The sequence below is a fragment of the Populus nigra genome, chromosome 5, assembly GCF_951802175.1.
Source record: "Populus nigra chromosome 5, ddPopNigr1.1, whole genome shotgun sequence".
Classification (NCBI taxonomy): domain Eukaryota; kingdom Viridiplantae; phylum Streptophyta; class Magnoliopsida; order Malpighiales; family Salicaceae; genus Populus; species Populus nigra.
Genome location: NC_084856.1, coordinates 36548 through 57054, shown reverse-complemented (window position 1 = coordinate 57054; position 20507 = coordinate 36548). Strand labels below are relative to the sequence as shown.

Below are 20507 nucleotides of genomic sequence, written 5' to 3'. Positions count from 1 at the left end.
ACCTTTCAATAAAATTAATTTTGTACGCTTGGGCTTCTTCTAATATCCATCACCAACTAAATTTGTGGGCCTTTTTTTTTGTTCTTCAACAAATCATGTCCTCCACGCTTCTTCCATGCTCTTCTCCTCCTCGCCTCCTCCTCCGCTGCTCCGTGTCAACTCCCTCTACACAGCAAAGCCTCCCTTCACCGATTCCATGGTTGCTTCTGCTCCCAGGTAGGCTCAGAAGACTATTACTCTACCCCCACATCGCCGTGGCTGTCATCTTATTACTCCAAAGGTTTTCTTTTTTTCTTTGTATCGAAATTTTACTTGGGAGTAGTTTGTTAGCAAGAATATATTCAAAAATTTATGCATCGTGTAGATATTGAATGAAATTGGGAGTGACTTGTCAGAATTCAAGTGCGGCCTTGCTCATCTCTTTTGCAAGTGAATCAAAATTTCTCCTCACCTCTCTCTCTCTCTGTTTTGTTTTTTTATTTTTTTTATTAATATAGATATTCGGCTAAGATTAATTTTACGGCTCTAAAAGAAACCGAAGAATAGATTTATTTTATTATTGATTGAATTATATCATCTCAGTGCATCACACAATTTTTATTTATTGAATTGATGAATGCAGATTGAATTATATATGTTTACATATATTTATATCATCTCAGTGCATCAAACAAGCGCCTCTCTCACTATCAATGAGAATTACGACTCTGATGTTGGAGACGACATTGAGACTTTCCTCAACAAAATTGTTCCCGAAGTAAAAAAAAAAAAACCCACCTTGTTTCTTACTTTTATTATTTAGGTTGTGTATTTGCTTCCAGGTTTCCTTTATAGATAGTATATCATACATGTGTCTATGTTTTCAGGGAAGATCTGCCCTTGGAAGCATACCCTCGAAGGTCAGTTGTCCTCTACTTCACTCCAGGTTTCCTTTATATATGTTTACATACATCTTTATCATTTTGGTTTCTTTCCTCCCACTCGAGGGATTGCAAAAAGTAATGCTATTTTTACCAAGTTTCTATTCTTATGGTTTGCTTACTATTGCGATGGCAATGCTTTATGAGATGAATTATAGTGCTGGGGGATCAACTGCTTCCCCTTCACAGAGGGGCCAAGTGAAAAGTAGGTGGAAAATATGGGAGCAGCAGAAATTTTCGTTCTCTGTTAGTACTTCATCATTTTCAGGGTGATATTGGGTGGCAAATGATTTCTAAGTTTAGCAGGCAATAAGATTGCGAAGAATAAATGCATGCAAGTAAACAGATATTGATCTCCCGAATGAACTTAAAGTTGATAAAATTCAAGTATGTGTGTAGAGAAAAAGAATGAATAATTAAGCACTTGAACGAGAACAAATGAATTGAATGTATATACAAGGGCAGGGCATGGATGAGAATATTGGGCTAGCGCATCATGACAGAAAACTCGTGGAAGCTAAGGACGCCGTCTCCATTAAGGTCAAAGGTACGAATCATAGCCTTGCAGTCGTTGATGGACCTAGACTTCCCCAGTCGACTCAACATCCTTTTCAGGCTGGTAGGAGTGATGCAGCCTGAGCCAGGCTCAGTCTCGTACATTCCAAAAGCCTGTCTGAGCTCTTCTGTCTTCTCCTCCTCTGAAGCACTCCCTGCCATCAAGCATTGGAAATCCTGGAATCCCAACAACCCATCTCCATCCATATCAGAGAAACTGACGGCGGCCTCAGCTTCCTCGATGGAAAGCTGACCTCCAACAGTAGTAATACAGCTCCGCAACTCAGCAGGAGATATCCTTCCATCTCCATCTTCGTCGAAGTAATTGAAGACCCTTTGGAGCTGGTTGTTTCCAATTACATTAATAGCACTAGTCGAGTTATTAACGTTTGTGGGAGCTGGAAGAGAAACTGGGTGGTTATTGTCGGGTTTCCGGGGAGATAGTTTACGCCGTAATCTTGCAAGAGGAGATGAGTTGCCGGAAGGTGAAGATGAAGGTGAGGATGAAACTAAGTGTGACTTCATGATAACAGACAGGTAAAATATATAGAGATATTCAGATAGGTGGTTTGAGGTTTCAACTAATTAACTACTAGTACGTGCGTGCGTGCGTGCGTACTCGAGTATAAGTTGTAGAGGAAGAAACGGGAGATGGAATTAGATAGATGGAGAAGAGAGAAATTGTTGTTTGTATTGGGTTTTCTGAAAGAAGATTGGTGATGGCTATATATATCAGTTTGGTTTCTTGGGGATATTGATGGCCTGATCTGGTCAGCAATCGGGTGTCAGACGTGGCGGAAAGACACGAATGGATGAGAGAGAGAGAGGACACGGTATTTGTTGGGCAATAAAATATGGCTGGCTTGGCCAGGCAACTTGTTTTTCTTAAATAGGTGAAGTTCCAGGGGCGGCAAGGCAGCGCGTGGCGGAACCTTCCTCCTTCTTGACTTCTATTTCCTCCATTTTCCAAGTTCTGGGGATTTCTGGAATTTTCTATTCGGAAAAATATCTAATAGGACTGGACGGGCTTGAATCCTGATTAATTGACACGTGTTGCTTTTTTACTTTTATTTAATAAGCTTGTGGAGCATGATGGCCATCAGCAAGCAAGGAAAATATGGAACGAATCCAGTGGTAGTAATTTACCAATAGCAAGGTAAATGAATTATAATTTTCTAAATATTTCGTCACGCATTGCCTCTGCAAAACACCTCGCTCGTCACTCCTCATTTCCTCAAACAGATTTCTGGAAGTTATGGTTGAAATTATAAGTTCCTGTTCATTAATTTTTTTTCGTTGATAAAATTAGTTTGTTAATATATTGCTACAATCTTGGGTTTAGAGTCCGCAATACAATCCATTGCTTGCAATATTCGAAACAAAATCCCTATAAAAAATAAAATCCCCAACAAATCCACTACTTCCTCGTGTCACGTTGATGACTTTTCCGTGATAACAATTAGCACAGAGAAAGGAGATGGAAGGAATAATGCCTTTTCCTTTCTTTGCCAAGTAAAGGCAAAGTTTTTGGATTAAAAAAATATAATTCATTTACCTAGACCTTTGTTTTTATTAAAAATTCAAAAAGAAGAAAAAAATCGATACCAAGATTGTGCTGCCGTAAACCGACTGCCACCACCCTCGTGTATAATCAGGTATCGCTGATTGATGCCTCGTTTTCCATATTATCAAATAAAAAGCTAATCATACGATACGCACAGATCTCTTCGACACATGATAGATGAAGATATCCACCAGAAGGTTGCTATTGCTCAACTGATCTTCCAGAAGACATGACACCGAAGCTCACTTGAGATGAAAATTGCATTTTCACCACCTCTTAAGTGTAAATAATTAGGCATCGCATATATTTATATATATAAAAAAAACTTATAGAGAAGTGGAATTTTAGGAACAAAAGCAATACACTCATCAATCAGAGATACCAGGCCACACACCTGAAAGAGCAGCTGGGAAGACAGAATAGGTTAGATCACAGGTTAGATCATGCCACCTGTCACAGGAACGCAAACAGAGGAGGATGACAAAGAAACCTTCAATTTAATACACATGGAAAACACAAGGCAGCTTGCTTTTCTCTACTCTAGTCATGCCATGCAAAATCTCCTTTGCCTTCTCTTAAGCTTCTTCCCCTTCTGTAGTCAATTTCTGCATCAGAGGTCGATAATCCCAAATGATATTTCCGGCTAATTTTGGATGATGCCATCTTTGAGAATATGCCATCATCAGTCACAACATGGTTGCCGGGTGTTCTTGATCCAGATATATTCCCAGGTTGCCTTCTTGTTTTGGGATCTGAGTTAAATACAACAAAGGATGACTATGAGAGTACATCTTAAAAAAAATGGATGTTTTGTACATGGTCACAGCATTATAGTTGCAAATAAAAGCACAGAGACATGTGAGGAGATGAAGGTGCTCTGTTCACAGACATGAGGGAACAAAAGCCTTGGCGTTAACATTCCAATATCATCGAGAATATCCCTTGCCACGCTCCCTTTCTTATCCACCCGAAGGCACAGATCTTTCTAACAGGAGCTTTCCCCACTACATTTTAAAGTTTAGAACATCGAACAGCAAATTGGAAAAACATAATCAAATAGTTGATTGTCGAGAAAACATAGATAAAACGATACTTGGGAACCTAGGTCGAGTTACATTTCAATGCCACTGTTCTGAGATTTCAATTTTTTTCTCTTTTCATGATTTTCAGAACAAGAAACAAAGTTAGAGAATTCACCTTCATAGTTTGCATGTGCTTTTTGGCCCTCATCTGGAGACAAGGCTTCCACGCTTTCTTCCATTGTAGGTTTGGTTGAAGTAAAAGGAGTCATGCTAAATGAGTCCTCCGTTACATCAGAAATCTCTACATATTGAGGAGTAGTGATAATCTCATCAGCACTGAACCCAAAGGATGCTCTGTAAGCTTCTAATTCTTCTGCATCTTGCTTGGTACTTTTATTATGCCTGTTCTGGTGTCCATTTCCACCAGCAGGATAAGCATCCGAATCCTTGGAAACACTTAATCTCCCACCAGTATTAGGAAATGGTGGGTTATGGTCCAGGTAGAACTGTGCAAATGTAGCAGGACAGAAGAAATTTGAATCTTGTGACACCATGGAGGCACCGGCAGTCTCGGGCCCAAAATGCCTGCCAGGTCCATTCCTTGAAAATTTTCCATTTTGGGGAGAAACTGACGAATCCCAGTGTGTGGGGAAATCTCGTTCGGGAAAAGATGCTGACAAACAGTCACCTGAAGTCCTAGAAATTGGTGATCTGAGACTGCTTGCAGGACTTCCAGGATAGAGTGAATATGTTGCTTGAAGATCAGATGCAACGATGTAATTGTTCTTTTCAGCACTTTTGAGATCCCTAGATGATGTAAGGAATTGAGCAAAAGGAACATCTGGGGAAGAGGGTGTAGTTAAGTGAGCCAGCTCTGGTGGGGGTGTAAGAGGAGCAGAAGACGGCTCTGTTGTGAAGGTTGAGAAGACAGGAGGAGAAACCAGTTGGGTTTCATGAGCATAAGGTCCAGTGGCAAACATTGTGGATGAAGGACCCCCAGGTGAATTAGCAGAAAGGAAGCAGCTAGGAGACTGAGCAGTTGATGGGAGAGCAGAATTTGTAAATGAGGCTGGTGAAGATGGGGGAGCTAGAAGTGACGGAGCTAGTGCTGTAGCTTGATTGGTTAGGCCAACAGGTTGAGGTCCATTTGGCTGGGCTGCTGATGCATTGCCCTCAGGAATACGAGATGCAGGCATAATGCGCTTTCCACCTTTCTGCACACTGAAACAAGACAATGCCCCCCAGCATTTTCCCCATCTCTTGCTCTGCTAAATATACAGTCAAGACAAATTATAACTAGATGGCAAATTGCAAATGTGAAAAATGAAAATCAAATCCAAATGCTAGAAATCAAGAGCTTGTGTAGCGAGTAATTCAAAAGGAAAATTCAAATGAAATAGATATAGAATCACCTTGTACACACACATACATACATGAATAGTATTTATCACATCACTAAATGAAAAATAAAATCAAAAATCAAAAGATAAAGTTTTCTAATTGATCCAATTCTATTATACATTATTACCCAGAAAATTAAAAGATGCGGGAAAAAGAGCTTCATCACAACTTGGTACTACAGTTTCATCAAAGTGACCAGCAATTTGTGTTTGGCATTGTGATAGCTTTTGCGGTTGTAATTTGAAGAGAAAAAAAGGTGGGTTTAAGAAAAGTTACAAGTTGTAGCATTTTTCAAATACAAGTTTATTCCATAATTTGAGATGAAATTCATGTTCAAGCAATGAAAACCAAAAAAAAACATGAAGTGGGGTGGAGTAGCATCTCCAACCGCACGCATCACAATGTCAAATGGAGAAACTTCGTGTATATATATAGAACATAATAAATTAATCATACATGGTTTCTGAGGGTAATTAAACAAAATAATCCGAGAGAAAGGAAGGCTATCCGATGACGTTAGTGATATAGTGATAGCATGTGTTGTTTGTTTGATCTGGAAATACAATAATGAAAACAATTAGTAGATAAAGATGGTCCTTACCATCAGATCTGTGCTCTTTTTTTCATTCGATACATATGATTTGCAAAATTTCATTTGCTCGATGATTAAGAAGACGATAAGCATTGAGTAACAAATAAAATAAGATTACAGATCTATCTATTCATCTGAGGAAGGAATGAAAGAAAAAGAAGATTGAAACAAAAAGAAAGGCAAAAGGCATTTATGAGAAAGATGGTATAGAGGCATCAGATCCAGATCTACTGGAAATTGAAAGAAAGAAAAAGAAAGACGTGCCTGTTGTTCCTGCTGCTGTTGCTGCTGAGGGAATCTATTCTGCTCCGACCCCATAACCGAGTCTGATAGATTACCCACCCACCCACCACTACTACTAGTTGCACCTTTGACTTCAACTCTCAACTCTACACACTACACACTCTTTCTTCTTCTTCCTTCTTCTTCTTCTTCTGCAAGTTGCTATTACTAATATTGGTCGTGGATTTAGAAAAGAAAGATCGCTGACTTCACTTCACCCTATCAAATAAATATCACTTTCTCTTTGTCTCTTTCTCTCTCTCTCTCGCACACATTTCATATTTCCTCTCTGTACTCTACTGTACTATACTATATTATATACTACGTAGTTTATATGTATTAGATTTTGATCAATTTTCAATCAAATACTACTATTAAACAACATTTCTTTCTCCTTTCTTTCCTCCCTTCAACACACTATTACCATCAATACCATTACTACTGCTACCAACAGCCGCCGCCGCCAAAACCTAGATGCTGACACCCTCTAGATTTTACCCTCAACCCAGAGATTTCTATCCATAGTACTCACACTCGAAATTAAAAAAAAAAAAAAGTGTAAAGAAAGAGGACCAAAGAGATAACGAAGGAAGGAAGGAAGAGAGAGAGAGAGAGAACTGGAAAAAAAATGAAAGTACTACAAAATTACTAATAATCTAGCATTCCTTTATTTAATTGTCAAAAAGATTTTCTTTTTTCTTTTTTTTGTTTTGCTCTTTAGTAAGATAAAAACAATAAAGGGAAAGACAAGGCAAGACAAAAGAAAAGAAAGCGAAAAGGATTGAAGTGATTGAAGAGAGATGCTGTTCTGCTGATTTTAACAAGGGAGAAACACAGACCCAGACAAACTCACTTTTCCCTCACCCCTCACCATAGACTTGTAGTATGCTTTTCTTTTGTTGATGAATGCTTGTAAGTTGTAATATGCTTTTCGTCTTTTCTCTTCTTCTATTTTTTTAACAACAACAATAATAAAAGAAAAAAATAGACGTGAGTATCACTATCATTATTATTTTTTACGACACCGGACCTATTTTTACTCTCTCTCTTTTTTTTACACAAAATAAATGAAAAGGACGCCGTCCCAGTGGAGGCGCCTCAGCGCTATCCTTCAAAAGAGACGATCGGCCTTTTTTACCACTTATTTGAGGGAATAGAGGTTTAAAAGAAAAGAAACCAGGAAATAAAAAAATAAAATAAAGAAAGAGCCAAGGCCTAAGGGGAGTAAGAGTTAAATGCAGGTAAAATAAAATAATGAGAGTAAAAAGAACATTGAAGTTAGAGGTGGTATGGTAATGCTTATGGATGTGGGGTTCATGGACATTGGCCCACCTCGCATGGGACCAATATCCCGTGCTTGCATGTTTTGCTTTTGACCTCCCCCAGGCCCAGCCCCGCTCTCTTTTCCATTTTGGCCCAGACTTGCCCCTTTCTCCCTTGGCAATTTGGCACTGCATTTGCTTACGATTCTCATCTGAAACCAAAACCGAACACCATCTTCAGTTTGAATTAAGCTTAGCTTTTTACACACCATCTTCACTTACGCATTCCTTAAAAAAAAAAAAAAAAAAAAAAAAAAACCCAATCAGCACTACTTACCTGTCAAAAACACAGAAACATGCAGATTATATATATCAATATCACCCCAATTGTTTCTTCTCTCTCAACTCACAACATTCCTTTATTATCAGTAGATTTGGGGGCCACAAAAAGGTTTCTGCTTTAACAATCTTTGGCTTGTTCTATAGTTATTCCTTCTCTTATATTGTGGATTGTGGCCTCAGCAATAGCACAAGCTTCTCGACATTCCCACTACAACGATGAATTACAACGAAGGGTAGGACATCTCAACTTAAAAACCATATTTGCTTAAAAAAAATAAAAATAGTTAAAAGACCAGATTTGCACTGCTATCATCACCGTGGCAATCACTTGCACAACGCTACGATCTTCAAGGCTACGAAACAAACCCCTAATCACACAAAAGTTGAACCCTTCCAGACTTCCAGTCTTCTCAAGTCCCCAACTCCAATAAAGGGAAATTAATTCAACCCTTCCAATTCTCTCTCTCAAGCCACCGGAAGAAGAGTTAAAAAAAAAACCCATAAAGCATTTTTAGGTATTTTGATCCAACTTGTAATATCAAAACCATGTTATCTTAATTCATATTATGAATAAAGCCTAGAAACACTAACTTCTAACTATGATTTATTAAAATTGTTAGCTTTCCTGACATTGTTCCTAACAAATTTGTTCATTTTCCAAGTCATTTGAAGTTATAACACATCATCTTTTAAAATCCAATTGAACCATGATTCAAGTTTTGAGGCTAGTGAAAAGCATGCATATGTTTTTGTTGCAAGGTTCATAATCTATTAATTAACCACACCCTCCTCCTTTGTCCGGGCTTGGGACCGGCTGTGATGTGCAATGACAAACCATGAAACAACACAGGCGGAGTTACTTTTGTGCTATTAAAATGGGCAGCAAACATTGTGCGAGGAACACCGAACTGTAGATGATGGAACAGACTAATGTATTTTAAATCCTCTCCTTTCTTAAAATCCTCTCCTCTCCTTTATTTTAACACCGAACTGTAGGTTCGAACCTATGTACTCCTTTTGATCTCGCATTGGAACTAATCCTAGCAATGGACACCAGGTGGCGACCTAGAAAAGGAGTGTCCTCGTTGCCAATATCTGCTAGCATTCATTATTAACATTACACCAATACAACACGAAAATAAAAACCATGTATATTGGGCTTTCCCAATGTGTTCGAACCACTGAACCACTTGGTCACCTTATTTTGTGCTGCAAGAAAGTCAAATGTTCAGAGCTTTAAAAAATGTCTCATAATAAAAGAAGCCACATTAGCCCCCCAACTTCGTCACAATAGCGGCCAATTTCATCTGTCGTGGCGATCCAATTCTCTTGTTCCGCTAACTACTAGGTCACCTAATTATTAATTGTGAACCCGGATTGAATTCAAGTGTTGAATCAATTTTTGTATTTGGAATTTTTGTTTTAGGGTATGGATTTGAATTCCGAATAGAATTCAATTTTTAAAATACATGTAAAAGCAAATAAGCGGGTTTGCTACATTATTTCTCTTTGGAATTGACAATAAAAACAATATTAAAAAAATACCATTAACAACACAAACCATATTTTTTTTTTTACAAAACCCCCCACCATCTCTTTCCTTCTCTTCTTCCAAGTTCTAACCCCATCATCTCTTCATGTTTACAGAGTGACTAGGATTCTAAAAAACTCAGCAAGAGATCATATTGTAAACAATACCAAGAAAATTCCTAAAATACCTCGACAGAGCAAACCAAATTCACTGGTGCATCCGTTATTTTTAGAAGGTAACATAAATGTGCAACAAAGAAACATACAAGGCGAGTATTCAATAAAGATGCGGTTGTGTGGCTTATAGATCATTCTGATTTTATTGGAATATTTTTCATTAAAAAATTAGTAAAACAGAGGGGTTGATCGTATTTTATTAAGGAGTTAAAGTTAAGCATGAACATTAAAACTAACATTTATATAATTTTCACAAACTTATTTATACAATTGTCAAAAACTTATTTTATCCGGTGATCTTTGAATTATTAGAACTAAAAATTATAATTCTTCGTCATTAACTTGTCTATTTAGTAATGTGATTTGTGTTGATTTCATATTTATCTATTTAAACTTGATTTGAGTAAAATGTTAAAGACTTTTTTTTGAAATATTTCTGGAATTTGTTTCTCAACATTTCAATGAAAAGATTAATTTGGATGAACTTTTTTTAACAAATATATATATATATATATATATATATATATATAATAAAAAAAATTAATATCAAATAGATCCATTTATATCTTCTTTAAAATATCTATATTTTATATCATTAAAATAAATATAAAGTGCTTGTAAAAAAAATGTTTTTTAAACAAAAATATTTATTTCGAAATTAAAGGCAAAATGATTAAGATTACTAATTTAATTCATTTCTAAATGTATCACAAAAAATATAATTAAATTAAATTCCTTGGTTTAGTATTTTATTTCAAACTTTGTAATGGTTATCAATTGAATTCCTCGTATGATTTGGTTACAAAGTGTCAAAAAAAAAACCCATCAACTAATGTCTGCCTAAAAAAACAACTTTTAGTCAAGCCTAACTTGGTTTAAAAAATAATTAAAGAACCCCGGCTCTCGACACTTGCACTAATTAATTATAAGAGAAGTATGTATATGCATGAAGTCTGACCATGATTTTATAAATTGTTTTCAAATTAGCAATTGCCATTGGTTGGTACCTTCCATAACTGCACAAACCAACATAGTAGTGGTCACTGGCGTTAGCTTTTATACATAGGAGAGGAGAAGCAGACACATACCAGGGGGCACAAGGAAACCTCCGCCCCAACCCAGCAGCTACAGTGAATCTCTACCAGATGCACTCCTGCAGCCAAAAAGAAATGTAAGGAAAATGATGAACAATCAAACACTTACCCAACACCAAAGAAAAGCTGTTGCATGAAACTATCATGTACCAAAGGCACATATTTCAATATTAAACAACCAAATTATCGTGGGACATTGGTCATCAACATTCCCATTTGATCTCTTTTTGGTGCATCGCCACTTTTAACCACATCTTCAAATTGTGACCAATAAATCCTAAACAATTTTTCCCTTGGTTTCAGCGTCTTTCAACCCTAGATGTTCCATTTACCTGGTAAAATTATGGAACTCTCATCATGACGGTGACTTGAAATATTTAGAAATTATAATCTAAAAGCTAGACTGCTAGGGTGGCGTCAGTTTTTATCTCACAACTTCGCTAGTCAAGGCACAAAGACCGGTAGGATTCAGCAAATGGCAAAGCGAAACTTAAAATTGGTTCCATCATGCAGCAGGATTCATGTCAGCCCTCAAAATGGCTACTCATGAGTATTGAAATGACTGAAAAAAAGCTGAGAACCATGCCCTTGAAAAATATTTTACCAACTGACAGCTAGTCCATTGATGACCAGGTCCCTCCTGTAGTCAATATTTGGTTCAATGGGCGTAAGCACCACATGCTCCAAAAACTCTTCTGTTTCTCTAATTTAATTTTGCGACAAAAAAACATGTTGAAGCAGTGATCGCCTACTAACGTTGTTACCAATAGAAGAAAAAATTAAATTTATTCACAAGATTCATCATCTATATTATATTTTCACTTGTATTGAATTAATAAAAAAAAAATAATGCATGTCTGTACAACAAATTGATACTCCAGAAATGTAAAGTACGGAAACAATATATTGATTTGGTGTTTCTAAGAGGAGAAACTCATCTGCAGAAGAGAGATCTACAAGAATGCACAGGTCACTAATTCATCTTCGACTAGTAGGGAGGGGAATTCAACATAGAAAGATCTCCACAATCACACCATCCAGCTTTTATCAATACCTACGATTCACAGCCTGAAACAACACAATAATTCAATCAATGATTGAAATGCACAAAAAGCATCATCCTCTCAATAGATAAACCAAGAGGCAAAATTAACCGATTCTTGGTGTCAATTGACGATATAAAAGCGACTGAACTCAAGATGCCTTGATACCATTTTATTTTTTCCTTTAGCCGTCAGCCATTCCCAGTTGCTTGTCCTCAAGTCCAGACTTCATCCTCAAATAGCACTTTGGAACCAGGGGATATGCCATCGTGCCTTACTTAATGCCAACATATTTTCTTGTTTTCACATTTGCTTTCTGAATTTTCACTTATCAACCTCACATCTACAAGCTAAACTCACGCAAGACAAACTGCAGGTATCACATGTAACATTCCAAGTTATTATTGATCTCAAAATTAGTTCATTAACCAGAAAAGGATGCCAAGAAAAAATTGTAAAGTGATCGAAAATAGGAGTGCTATAAATTACTCGTACACAAAGTGATCAGCAATTAGAAACATACAATGGAAGATAAACCATGCTAATGTTCTCTGCTGCTAGTCTGCACCCCCATTCATCTCATCTGAACACCAAAGAAATCTTTCAAGAAACAGTTTGTGAAGGGTTTCAAATCTCAAGAAAACAATCCCAGCTCTTCCAAAAGCATCAAACTACAACCAAAAACTGAATTGCTAAATTCTCAGTTGCTAAAACATGAAATGAAATAGCTAGATAAAATTTCCCCATTCCAGTTTTGAAAGGAAAAAAAATTGTAAACTAAGAAATCATTCCAGTTTTAAATTACTGCAAATCCATTATTTGTCCCCTACGTTTCAAATAATATAAAATTTGCATTTATGTCCTATTTTTAATTTTACAAAATGTGATCATCCATGGGGCAATTATCTGTCATGTGGATTACAAAAAAAAGAAAAAAAATAATAGCCACATCAGCTGTATCCTACAGTAGATCTTAATCAGATGCAGTAGGAGGTGAAAGAGAAAAAAGAAGTAGCAGCTAAACTGAACAAATTTAATTGAGTAAACTATACACATGCATTGAAGATAAATCAATAAGATAACATACCTATATACTGATTCTGTCAACCATGCAAAGTGAGACAAAACTCTAAAATACAGCCTACAAAATAATACATAGATCATATGACATCAGAAGGCAATGAACAAAATTCATGTCTCATAACAAACAATAATGAAAACTACGCTTACAATAATTGGCATCTCAGGATAATTCTTAATTCAATGATCCCCGGCACCTGAACAAAAAAGACGTTGAATTAAATGTAAGATCAAACTTGAAGAACACACAAACAAGATAACAAAGTTATAGTCACATCTTACTTCCTAGAACCACAGTTGCAAGGTATCTTTTTATCTTCCAGAGGAAATTTGTAATTGTAAGTAATTTCTTCACCAGCAGCTATATGGCGTTTTGCATAGATGAAAATTTTTTTCTGACCTTCAACGCTTATAACCTTGGTGTAGCAGTTGGGCTACATATGACGGTCAATTCATATCATAAGAATTGATAAATAACAACAATTTTAGTAAATGAAATCATCTGCAAAATAATTTATGTACCTACCTCGCAAGAATGGTTTATAAATCTTGCAATCCCACCACGCTTTGTGGCATCAACCTATACAATTTAGGAAGGGCATACAAAAATAACTTATTTGCCCTCATAGTTCATAACAAGCATCAAAGAAGAAAATTCAATGGTGATAACAGCAGGTCATAGTTGCCCTCCAATCCCAATATAAACTTTGTGGTTTGCATACAACAGTAGTATTCACTAGAGGGACCACATGCCAGAAATAAATTGAAGCACAGTTTTGCAACAATAAAATAACATGAAAACACGTCTTAAAAAGATCATCCATCTCCAATTAGGTTTTTAGATTTTGTAATCAACAGTTGATGCCACCTGCCAACAAACCTTAACCAGAAGCCCCATTAGGCAGCCCATTAATATGAACATTGCTGGGGAAGAAAACAAAGCTATATGAAAATCCCGGGGGTTCAGTATACCAGAGATCTGGGGTGCATTATAGACTTGGTCCACATGAATAGGTCATTAACTCAACATATGGTCACATAAATTGATTGGGAAAGAGGGCACTTCTTGCTAAAAAATTGCCTTAAAAAATCACAAAATTGAAATTTGGTAGCAAAATCATAGACATGACATAATATTTGATCTACTTACCACATAACCATCATCAAGTCTAAAAAGATAACTGCTGCCAATTCCCATCTTCTCATAAAGACGTTCACGTATATCAGATATCTGTGGAAAGTAGAAAGACAATGAAAGGCCATCCATGAAATTGAGAGAAAATAGCAAAAGAAAATGAATAATTAAAAGCTCAAAAGAATGGGGGGCAAGTTTAGGAATTACAATTAAATTATGTTAACACACTGCAACCATTATTTAAAATAAGTCAAACTTACTTGTGGACGAATCAGTTCACCAACATATTCAATTACAAAGTCCTCAGCCTCAATTGGCTCAAGAGCAACAAGACCCCAGTCATGTATTTTGCTTCGCTGGAAACGTAAATGCTTTTTTCTTGCCTAAATGAAACATGAAATAATTATAATTTGAAAAAACATAATACTAGCAGTTCATAGATGAGCTTCATTTTTCAATTACCTTCAACTGTGTTGCTTTCAAAAGCTCAGCACCTTCTGCAGCAGCAACAAGATTGCGAAGCTTCACCCTGTTAGTCCTTGCAGAAAGGGCCTTGCCATTTGACAACTGAGATGTGTATGCCTCGGGAAATGAATACTTGGCATGAATGTGTGGCACTCCCCTAACACGAGCTCTTTCAGCAGGACTAGCACTAATTGACCATGCATGCCATTCCCAACCATTAATTGAAGACCGAGCACAACCATCAGATATAGGGCAGGGATTTAATGTCCTGGATTTACTGGACTTTGTCTTCCCAACTGAAACCTGTCTACTTGCTGCTTGCTTGATAGCACTGTTTTCTACTTTTAGAAACTTCATAGGATGTGATACAGATCCACCATCTACTGTGCTTTTCCTTTTCAACTTTGACACCTTCTTTGCTATACACAAGATGAAACAATCAATAACAAGGAGATAAAGAAAAATGTTTTATGCACAACACAACATAATCATAGCATTTCTTACTGTTTAGAGTCTTCTTAGAACATTCAGTAGTCTCTGCATTTTCAATTTCAACATCACGGCCATTGCAATCAAAAACTTTCCCAGCCCTCTCTCTTGAGGTTTTTATGGCTTCTTTGGCAACTTTATCATCTGAATAATAAATCATTAACAGTTGAAATTATATGACTTCATGATTTTTAAGGCTTTTCATCTACAAAGAAACAAGAAGTTTTAAGAAAGAATCATACCATTAACTGCTTGTGCAATCTTCATTGCTTTCCGATGACCAGCATTTTTGGGCAATGATTGAACCCTTTTTACAGTGCTTCTAACAGTGGCTTTTGAAGACCTGGCATTAACAGGTAATTCAGCGAAAGTGGCTTTTGAAGGCCTACCATTAACAGATGATTCAGCCTGGCCCTTGATTCTTTCCTTCTTCTTAGGAGTCCCTACAGGTTGAACTACTATATTCTCAGAGACATTTCTAAGAAAGTTTTGCTTTCTTGACTTCTCCACGAGCCGTTTCTGCAACCCAGCATCTGTAGTAGTAGAATGAGAAGATGAACCCAACTTCTTTCCTGCCAACTTTTTCTTCCGGTGATATGTGTATTTACTTGAAACCAATGACAACACTGAAGAGTCTGGACTGTGAAATTTCCTTGACCCTTCTGTGAATTTGAATGCTCCTTCCTAAATTTTTTAAAACAGATATACACATCAATTCAAAGAATCTAAACACTTCAAAATTCCAAAAGGCATGCCATCAAAATACAGCAACCAACAAAAATGCAATAGATGTAAAATCTGAATTATTTTCCTTATAAAAGAACTTCAGTCAAAACTAACAAATCCCTACCTCATTGCTATCAGGCTCAGTATGCTTTTTTGAAGTACAGCATAATCCAGGAAATTGATGAAGAACATCATTGACAAACAACGATTTCCAAACACTAAGTACATCATCATGCAGCTTCTGCTTGCACATTGCAATGGCAACATAGGCTCCATTCTTGGAAGTCGATTCAAGTGATTTTGAAGGTTGGAATTTACTTATAGTGGGAGGGAAAATAGCACTATCTTTGAATCCAGGAGGTGGTAGCTCATCGATGTTTTCAACATCAATTGCATTGTCAACAGAAGCATGTGTTCTTTCAAAAGCAATTGCCAGAACATTGGATATAGCATTCCCAGATTGAAATGGAAAAAATGATTTTTCTGCTTGTAGAGAACTTTGAGAATCACCAGAAAAATTTATCTTGCCCAAAATTTGGTTGGAATCAATCATCCGCTCATATTTCATTTCAATAGAACCATACTCACTTGCCTGGCTGAATGGAATAGAAAAGTTAACAGTTTCCTGCAGCAGAAGTAAAAGGCATAAACAATAGAGATAAAGCTGCAAATTGACAACCACAATCAAGATCCCTTTATTTTCTTTAACCGCGATGGAAAAAAATTGAGAGAGAGCACAATATCCTTAATGTTACCTCATTTAATCTCTTCTCCTCCGAAAAATTAACTAATTTATTCATTTCCTCTTCCACAAGAATTTCAACATACTCAGCCAAAGACACCTTTGTGGACTTATGTAACTCATTTGCTACACTTTCTAAGAAGCATTTCATGTCATCATCTGGACACTCTTTGAGCGATAGGATATTCTGTTTGCATGGCTTTTCTTCCATACAGGCACATGAAGATCCAATAGATGATGGTGCAGTACGATCTGATTCAGTTTTGAGAAGCTCAAAACCAGGAGGGCAGTCAACACTACTAGCAGGAGATTCTTGACGAGAAAAATACTGCAAAACCATTTAAAACTGTTTCAGATTTTTTAAATACATGGAACTAGGAAAAAGGAAACCTGAATAAACTCCCAACATACCGGTTTATTGGGTAATTCTTCAATCTTCTTGCACAAATATGGATGACTGAACCAAAGTTTGCTCTTTCTCCAGTAAGTTGTATACTCTGCTATGGTATCATAAAAGACAGCATTCCACAGGACTTCCATGCAATAATCAGAAAGAAATCTACAAACAACCGCATAAGACCCCCAAAAATCATCGATGTTACCAACAGATTTTGTACTTCTCAGTAACTGCGTGGACAACTCATCAACACATGCCTGATCAGGGTTATAATTGCAGACAGCGGCCTCACACTTGGCAATAGAATAATCCATCTCACTGGCAAATTGAGACTGAAAATAATATGAAGACATTAGTGAGGTAGGGCATGGAGAGGCATGAAGAAATTCAAGCACATATAAAATCCCTAGAATTTCTAAGCATTACCATTCTACCATTTGCAGAAAAACTTATGGCAGCCTGATTATCAAGCTTATGATATATCTCTGTTCTCTTTGTATTAGCAAACTCTGAAATAACATTGCTGATTATCTCATCTAATACAACTCTACGAGCAGCTTTCAATATTCCAGAGTGCAGTTGACAGGAAACTTCTTCAGAAATTACAGACATGAAGCTCAGAGATGAGCCAGTTTCAGTGTTTGCATCAGTCTTGGAGAAAGATTCAGGTTTATCCAATCTCCAAGCATTCATAATAGATAGCAAAGGAAGGGGTCTAAACTTATTTTGAGCATGATATATCTGCCAAATGAAATGCACTGCGATGGTTAAAATACATGCAAAAATTTATTATATGGTGAGAAACATGGTTGAACAAGTTTGAGGCAACTGCTTACCATTAAAGAATCCTTAAGATATCCATACAAATACCAAGAATAAAGCTGCATAAGAGAATGTGGCCCATGTCTCCTCCCTTCATCATCCTTGAATAGCCAACAGGAATCCTCACCTGACTGGGAAAAAAAAGTAGAGAAGCATTTCAGAGGTGGAAGTGAGCTGGAAGGGCCAGGAAGGGAAAGAGATAAGGAAAGAGGTATGAACCCGCGACCATCCAGGAAAAAAAATTACAGTACCACAAGTGAAACTGGTGTAGCATAGTCAGCTGCTTCAGGGTTGGGGGTTGGTTGGTTGGAGCCATGAGTATGGTGTTGAACACAAGAATCAGTTACCGATTCTGCAACAGAATAAGTAGAGACTGGAGTAGCATACTGAACGCATTGCCTATATGCCACCAAATCTGTGGAATAATTTGTTGGCATAGTTGTGCCTGAAGTACCAGAGGAAAGATATGTAAAACCAGTGGAAACATGGTCAGGAAACTGCTTGAAGTACTTGAGAGGAACCGGATTGATCAATGCTCCATTTACAATGGGATAAACAGGAAGATCCTCAGGCAGAAAACCCGTAGATAAGCCCTCGTACAGTTGTTGGTGGATATAAGGACCACACATTTGTCCATTTTCATTAAGGTACATCCATCCACTAACAAAAGCAGGTGGTAAGTAGCCAGAACAACTATTTCCCTGGTATGAAGCCCTGCCCGTAATAGACAACTCAGGAATACCATCACTGTTTCCATTAGAATTGCAACTCATCTCTGGTAGGGAATTTGAACTAAATATTTCATCATAAATGAAGCAGCAGTGGCAGACACAGACAGCCAGAGAAACAATTAGATAAATAAAAATCAAGAAGTTGAAAAAAGAAAACGATTGAGAGTAACGCAATACCCATTGAATGAGCATTCTTCTGCGTTGTTCATCGGCATGAATGTGACGTCATCACAGTTGCCAATGGAGATACATGCATCTTGTTGTTCTTGGTGCTGAAAATCTGAAATCTTCAGCCTCTTTCTAGAGGAGAAAGGGAAATCGTCTTCTTGCTCGAGGAGGAGTGTTGAGGAGACCATGTTTCTCCTTAGACCTCACCTGGATTAGGACAGATCCTAATAAGCTTGGACATTAATAAATTGATAAAACAAGATGGATGATCAGAGATCCTATGTAATATTAAATTAGTTAGGGTTAAGATTACCCACAGAGAAGGAGCGAACGAGCATGAACAGTATATTATTTGTTCAGCCGATCGCAAATCTTTGATCTCGATGAAAAACAAAATCATCTCCTAACCTAATCTAATGAGGACCGAAAGAATAGTAGATAACTCAAGGTTAAGTCGGCACAGGTTTACCTCGTGGCGCTGCTGTTGTTTGAAGGCGATTAGGGTTGGGCTACCGGAGGACAAGAGGATCTTCTCGCTCGCACGCACCAGCTAAATTAGTAAGGGATAAGATTCTCCGTGGAGAAGGAGCGAACGAGCATGAACAGTAAATTATGTGCTCAGCCGATTGTAAATCTTTGATCTCAATGAAAAACAAAATCATCTCCTAACCTAATATAAAGAGGACCGAGAGAAAAATATGTAATTCAAGGTTAAGTCGGCGGCAGGTTCACCTGGTGGCGCTGCCGTTGTTTGAAGGCGATTAGGGTTGGGCTACCGGAGGACAAGAAGATCTTCTCGCTCGCACGCACCCACTATAGCAACACCCAACATTTTTCTTTAATCTTTGTTATTGCTATTATCAGAGATTTTGCTTCAATCCAGCCTCCGTATTTATATATACACAAGTAAAAGAGTGTTTTTCTTTTATTATGATATTTTTTTAGGTATCATTAAGTGTAAATACTAAATAGAAACTAAGTTTTTTTTTTCAAGCGTTGTTAAGAAAATAAAATAAAAAATTATAAATTTTTTTAATACTGATTCAAAATTTAAACTTAAAGAATTAAGGGGAAAAAACAGATTTTTTTAACAACCAGGCCAACTCTTCAAGTTGCTGTGGTTTTTTTTTTTTTTCCTTTCAGAATTATTTTACCATGGTTATTGAATTAGTTCTTTTTATTTTCTTTTATATTATTGATTCTAACAATATTTAATATAATATTCCAAAAAAAATAAACAAATACAATTCTTGCTTCTCCTAGATCTTCTTCTTCTTCTTCTTCTTCTTCTTTTGATTTGATGTGCGACTTTGTGTATTTTCCTTCATCTCTTGGGTGCAATTGCGATAGAGAAGATGGTTTTTGTTTGAGAGAAATTCCTAAACGGTGTTCTTAAGAAGGCAAATAAATACAATGCGTTTGACCAAAACAATACTTTTTATCACCTAAAAATACATTAAAAGGAATTAAGCATTCTAAAAATAAAATATCATGTGGTAAAAAAATAAAAAATAAATAAAAACTTTGTTTTTTAGAACAAAGTTCTATTAATGCAAATGACATAACAATTAACTCATACTAGCTATCTAAGAATTCACTAAAATAAAATATTTTTCAAAAAATACTAATTATGCAGATTGCTTCCATATATTTTCTTACATAAAATATTAAAAGTATAAATTAAAAAATCAATACAAGTATTTAATTAAATAAATCGATAATTATTTATGTAAATAAATAAATAAAATAATTAATAATAACTAAAAGAGAATTAAAGAAAATGAGAGATGGATATGGATTAAGATATTCAATCAAATAAAATAAGACATTTACCTAGTTGTATTTGTTGAACTTATTTATTTACATCAATAAAATATAAATTCACATTCTAAAAAGCTCACGACCTAAAAAATAATCATAAATGAAACTGATTGAATGAACTCACATCCTTTAAAAAAATTACTCAAG

The 20507-nt window shown here is 36.4% G+C and overlaps 4 protein-coding genes across 14 annotated transcripts; 1 reads left to right on the top strand and 3 right to left on the bottom strand.

The window, feature by feature from the left end:
- The first annotated feature begins 95 nt into the window (after positions 1 to 95).
- Positions 96 to 1427, top strand: LOC133694715 (uncharacterized). The gene is made up of 3 exons (XM_062116384.1): positions 96 to 216; positions 663 to 757; positions 867 to 1427. Exons 1-3 carry the CDS (start codon positions 96 to 98, stop codon positions 1191 to 1193), a joined length of 543 nt encoding a protein of 180 aa, XP_061972368.1. The 3' UTR covers positions 1194 to 1427.
- LOC133694713 (probable calcium-binding protein CML31) lies at positions 1270 to 2450 on the bottom strand. The gene has a single exon (XM_062116383.1). It carries the CDS (start codon positions 1998 to 2000, stop codon positions 1407 to 1409), a length of 594 nt encoding a protein of 197 aa, XP_061972367.1. The 5' UTR covers positions 2001 to 2450; the 3' UTR covers positions 1270 to 1406.
- A 931-nt stretch (positions 2451 to 3381) lies between these two features.
- On the bottom strand, positions 3382 to 7253 carry LOC133694712 (uncharacterized protein At1g76660-like). 4 transcript variants are annotated; one of them, XM_062116381.1, is made up of 3 exons: positions 6319 to 7253; positions 4237 to 5329; positions 3382 to 3791 (listed from the first exon to the last, which is right to left on the bottom strand). In XM_062116381.1, the coding sequence occupies exons 1-3, from the start codon at positions 6370 to 6372 to the stop codon at positions 3580 to 3582; spliced, it is 1359 nt and encodes a 452-aa protein (XP_061972365.1). In that variant the 5' UTR covers positions 6373 to 7253; the 3' UTR covers positions 3382 to 3579. The 4 variants fall into 4 exon arrangements, with proteins under 4 accessions (XP_061972365.1, XP_061972366.1, XP_061972363.1 ...); XM_062116382.1 differs by having other exon boundaries at positions 4237 to 5326; positions 6319 to 7249; XM_062116379.1 differs by lacking the exon at positions 6319 to 7253 and adding an exon at positions 6064 to 6297.
- A 3116-nt stretch (positions 7254 to 10369) lies between these two features.
- LOC133693592 (histone-lysine N-methyltransferase ATXR7) lies at positions 10370 to 19415 on the bottom strand. Of its 8 annotated transcripts, none has more exons than XM_062114831.1 (21): positions 19272 to 19412; positions 19009 to 19112; positions 18549 to 18746; positions 17892 to 18432; positions 17655 to 17771; positions 17245 to 17559; positions 16833 to 17150; positions 16435 to 16749; positions 15804 to 16304; positions 15196 to 15637; positions 14969 to 15097; positions 14462 to 14883; positions 14260 to 14382; positions 14015 to 14095; positions 13391 to 13444; positions 13147 to 13298; positions 13015 to 13061; positions 12872 to 12925; positions 12308 to 12367; positions 11953 to 12154; positions 10370 to 11809 (listed from the first exon to the last, which is right to left on the bottom strand). In XM_062114831.1, the coding sequence occupies exons 3-17, from the start codon at positions 18725 to 18727 to the stop codon at positions 13040 to 13042; spliced, it is 3711 nt and encodes a 1236-aa protein (XP_061970815.1). In that variant the 5' UTR covers positions 18728 to 18746; positions 19009 to 19112; positions 19272 to 19412; the 3' UTR covers positions 10370 to 11809; positions 11953 to 12154; positions 12308 to 12367; positions 12872 to 12925; positions 13015 to 13039. The 8 variants fall into 8 exon arrangements, with proteins under 8 accessions (XP_061970815.1, XP_061970817.1, XP_061970818.1 ...); XM_062114833.1 differs by having other exon boundaries at positions 19009 to 19089; XM_062114834.1 differs by having other exon boundaries at positions 19009 to 19068.
- Between the last annotated feature and the right edge of the window lie 1092 nt (positions 19416 to 20507).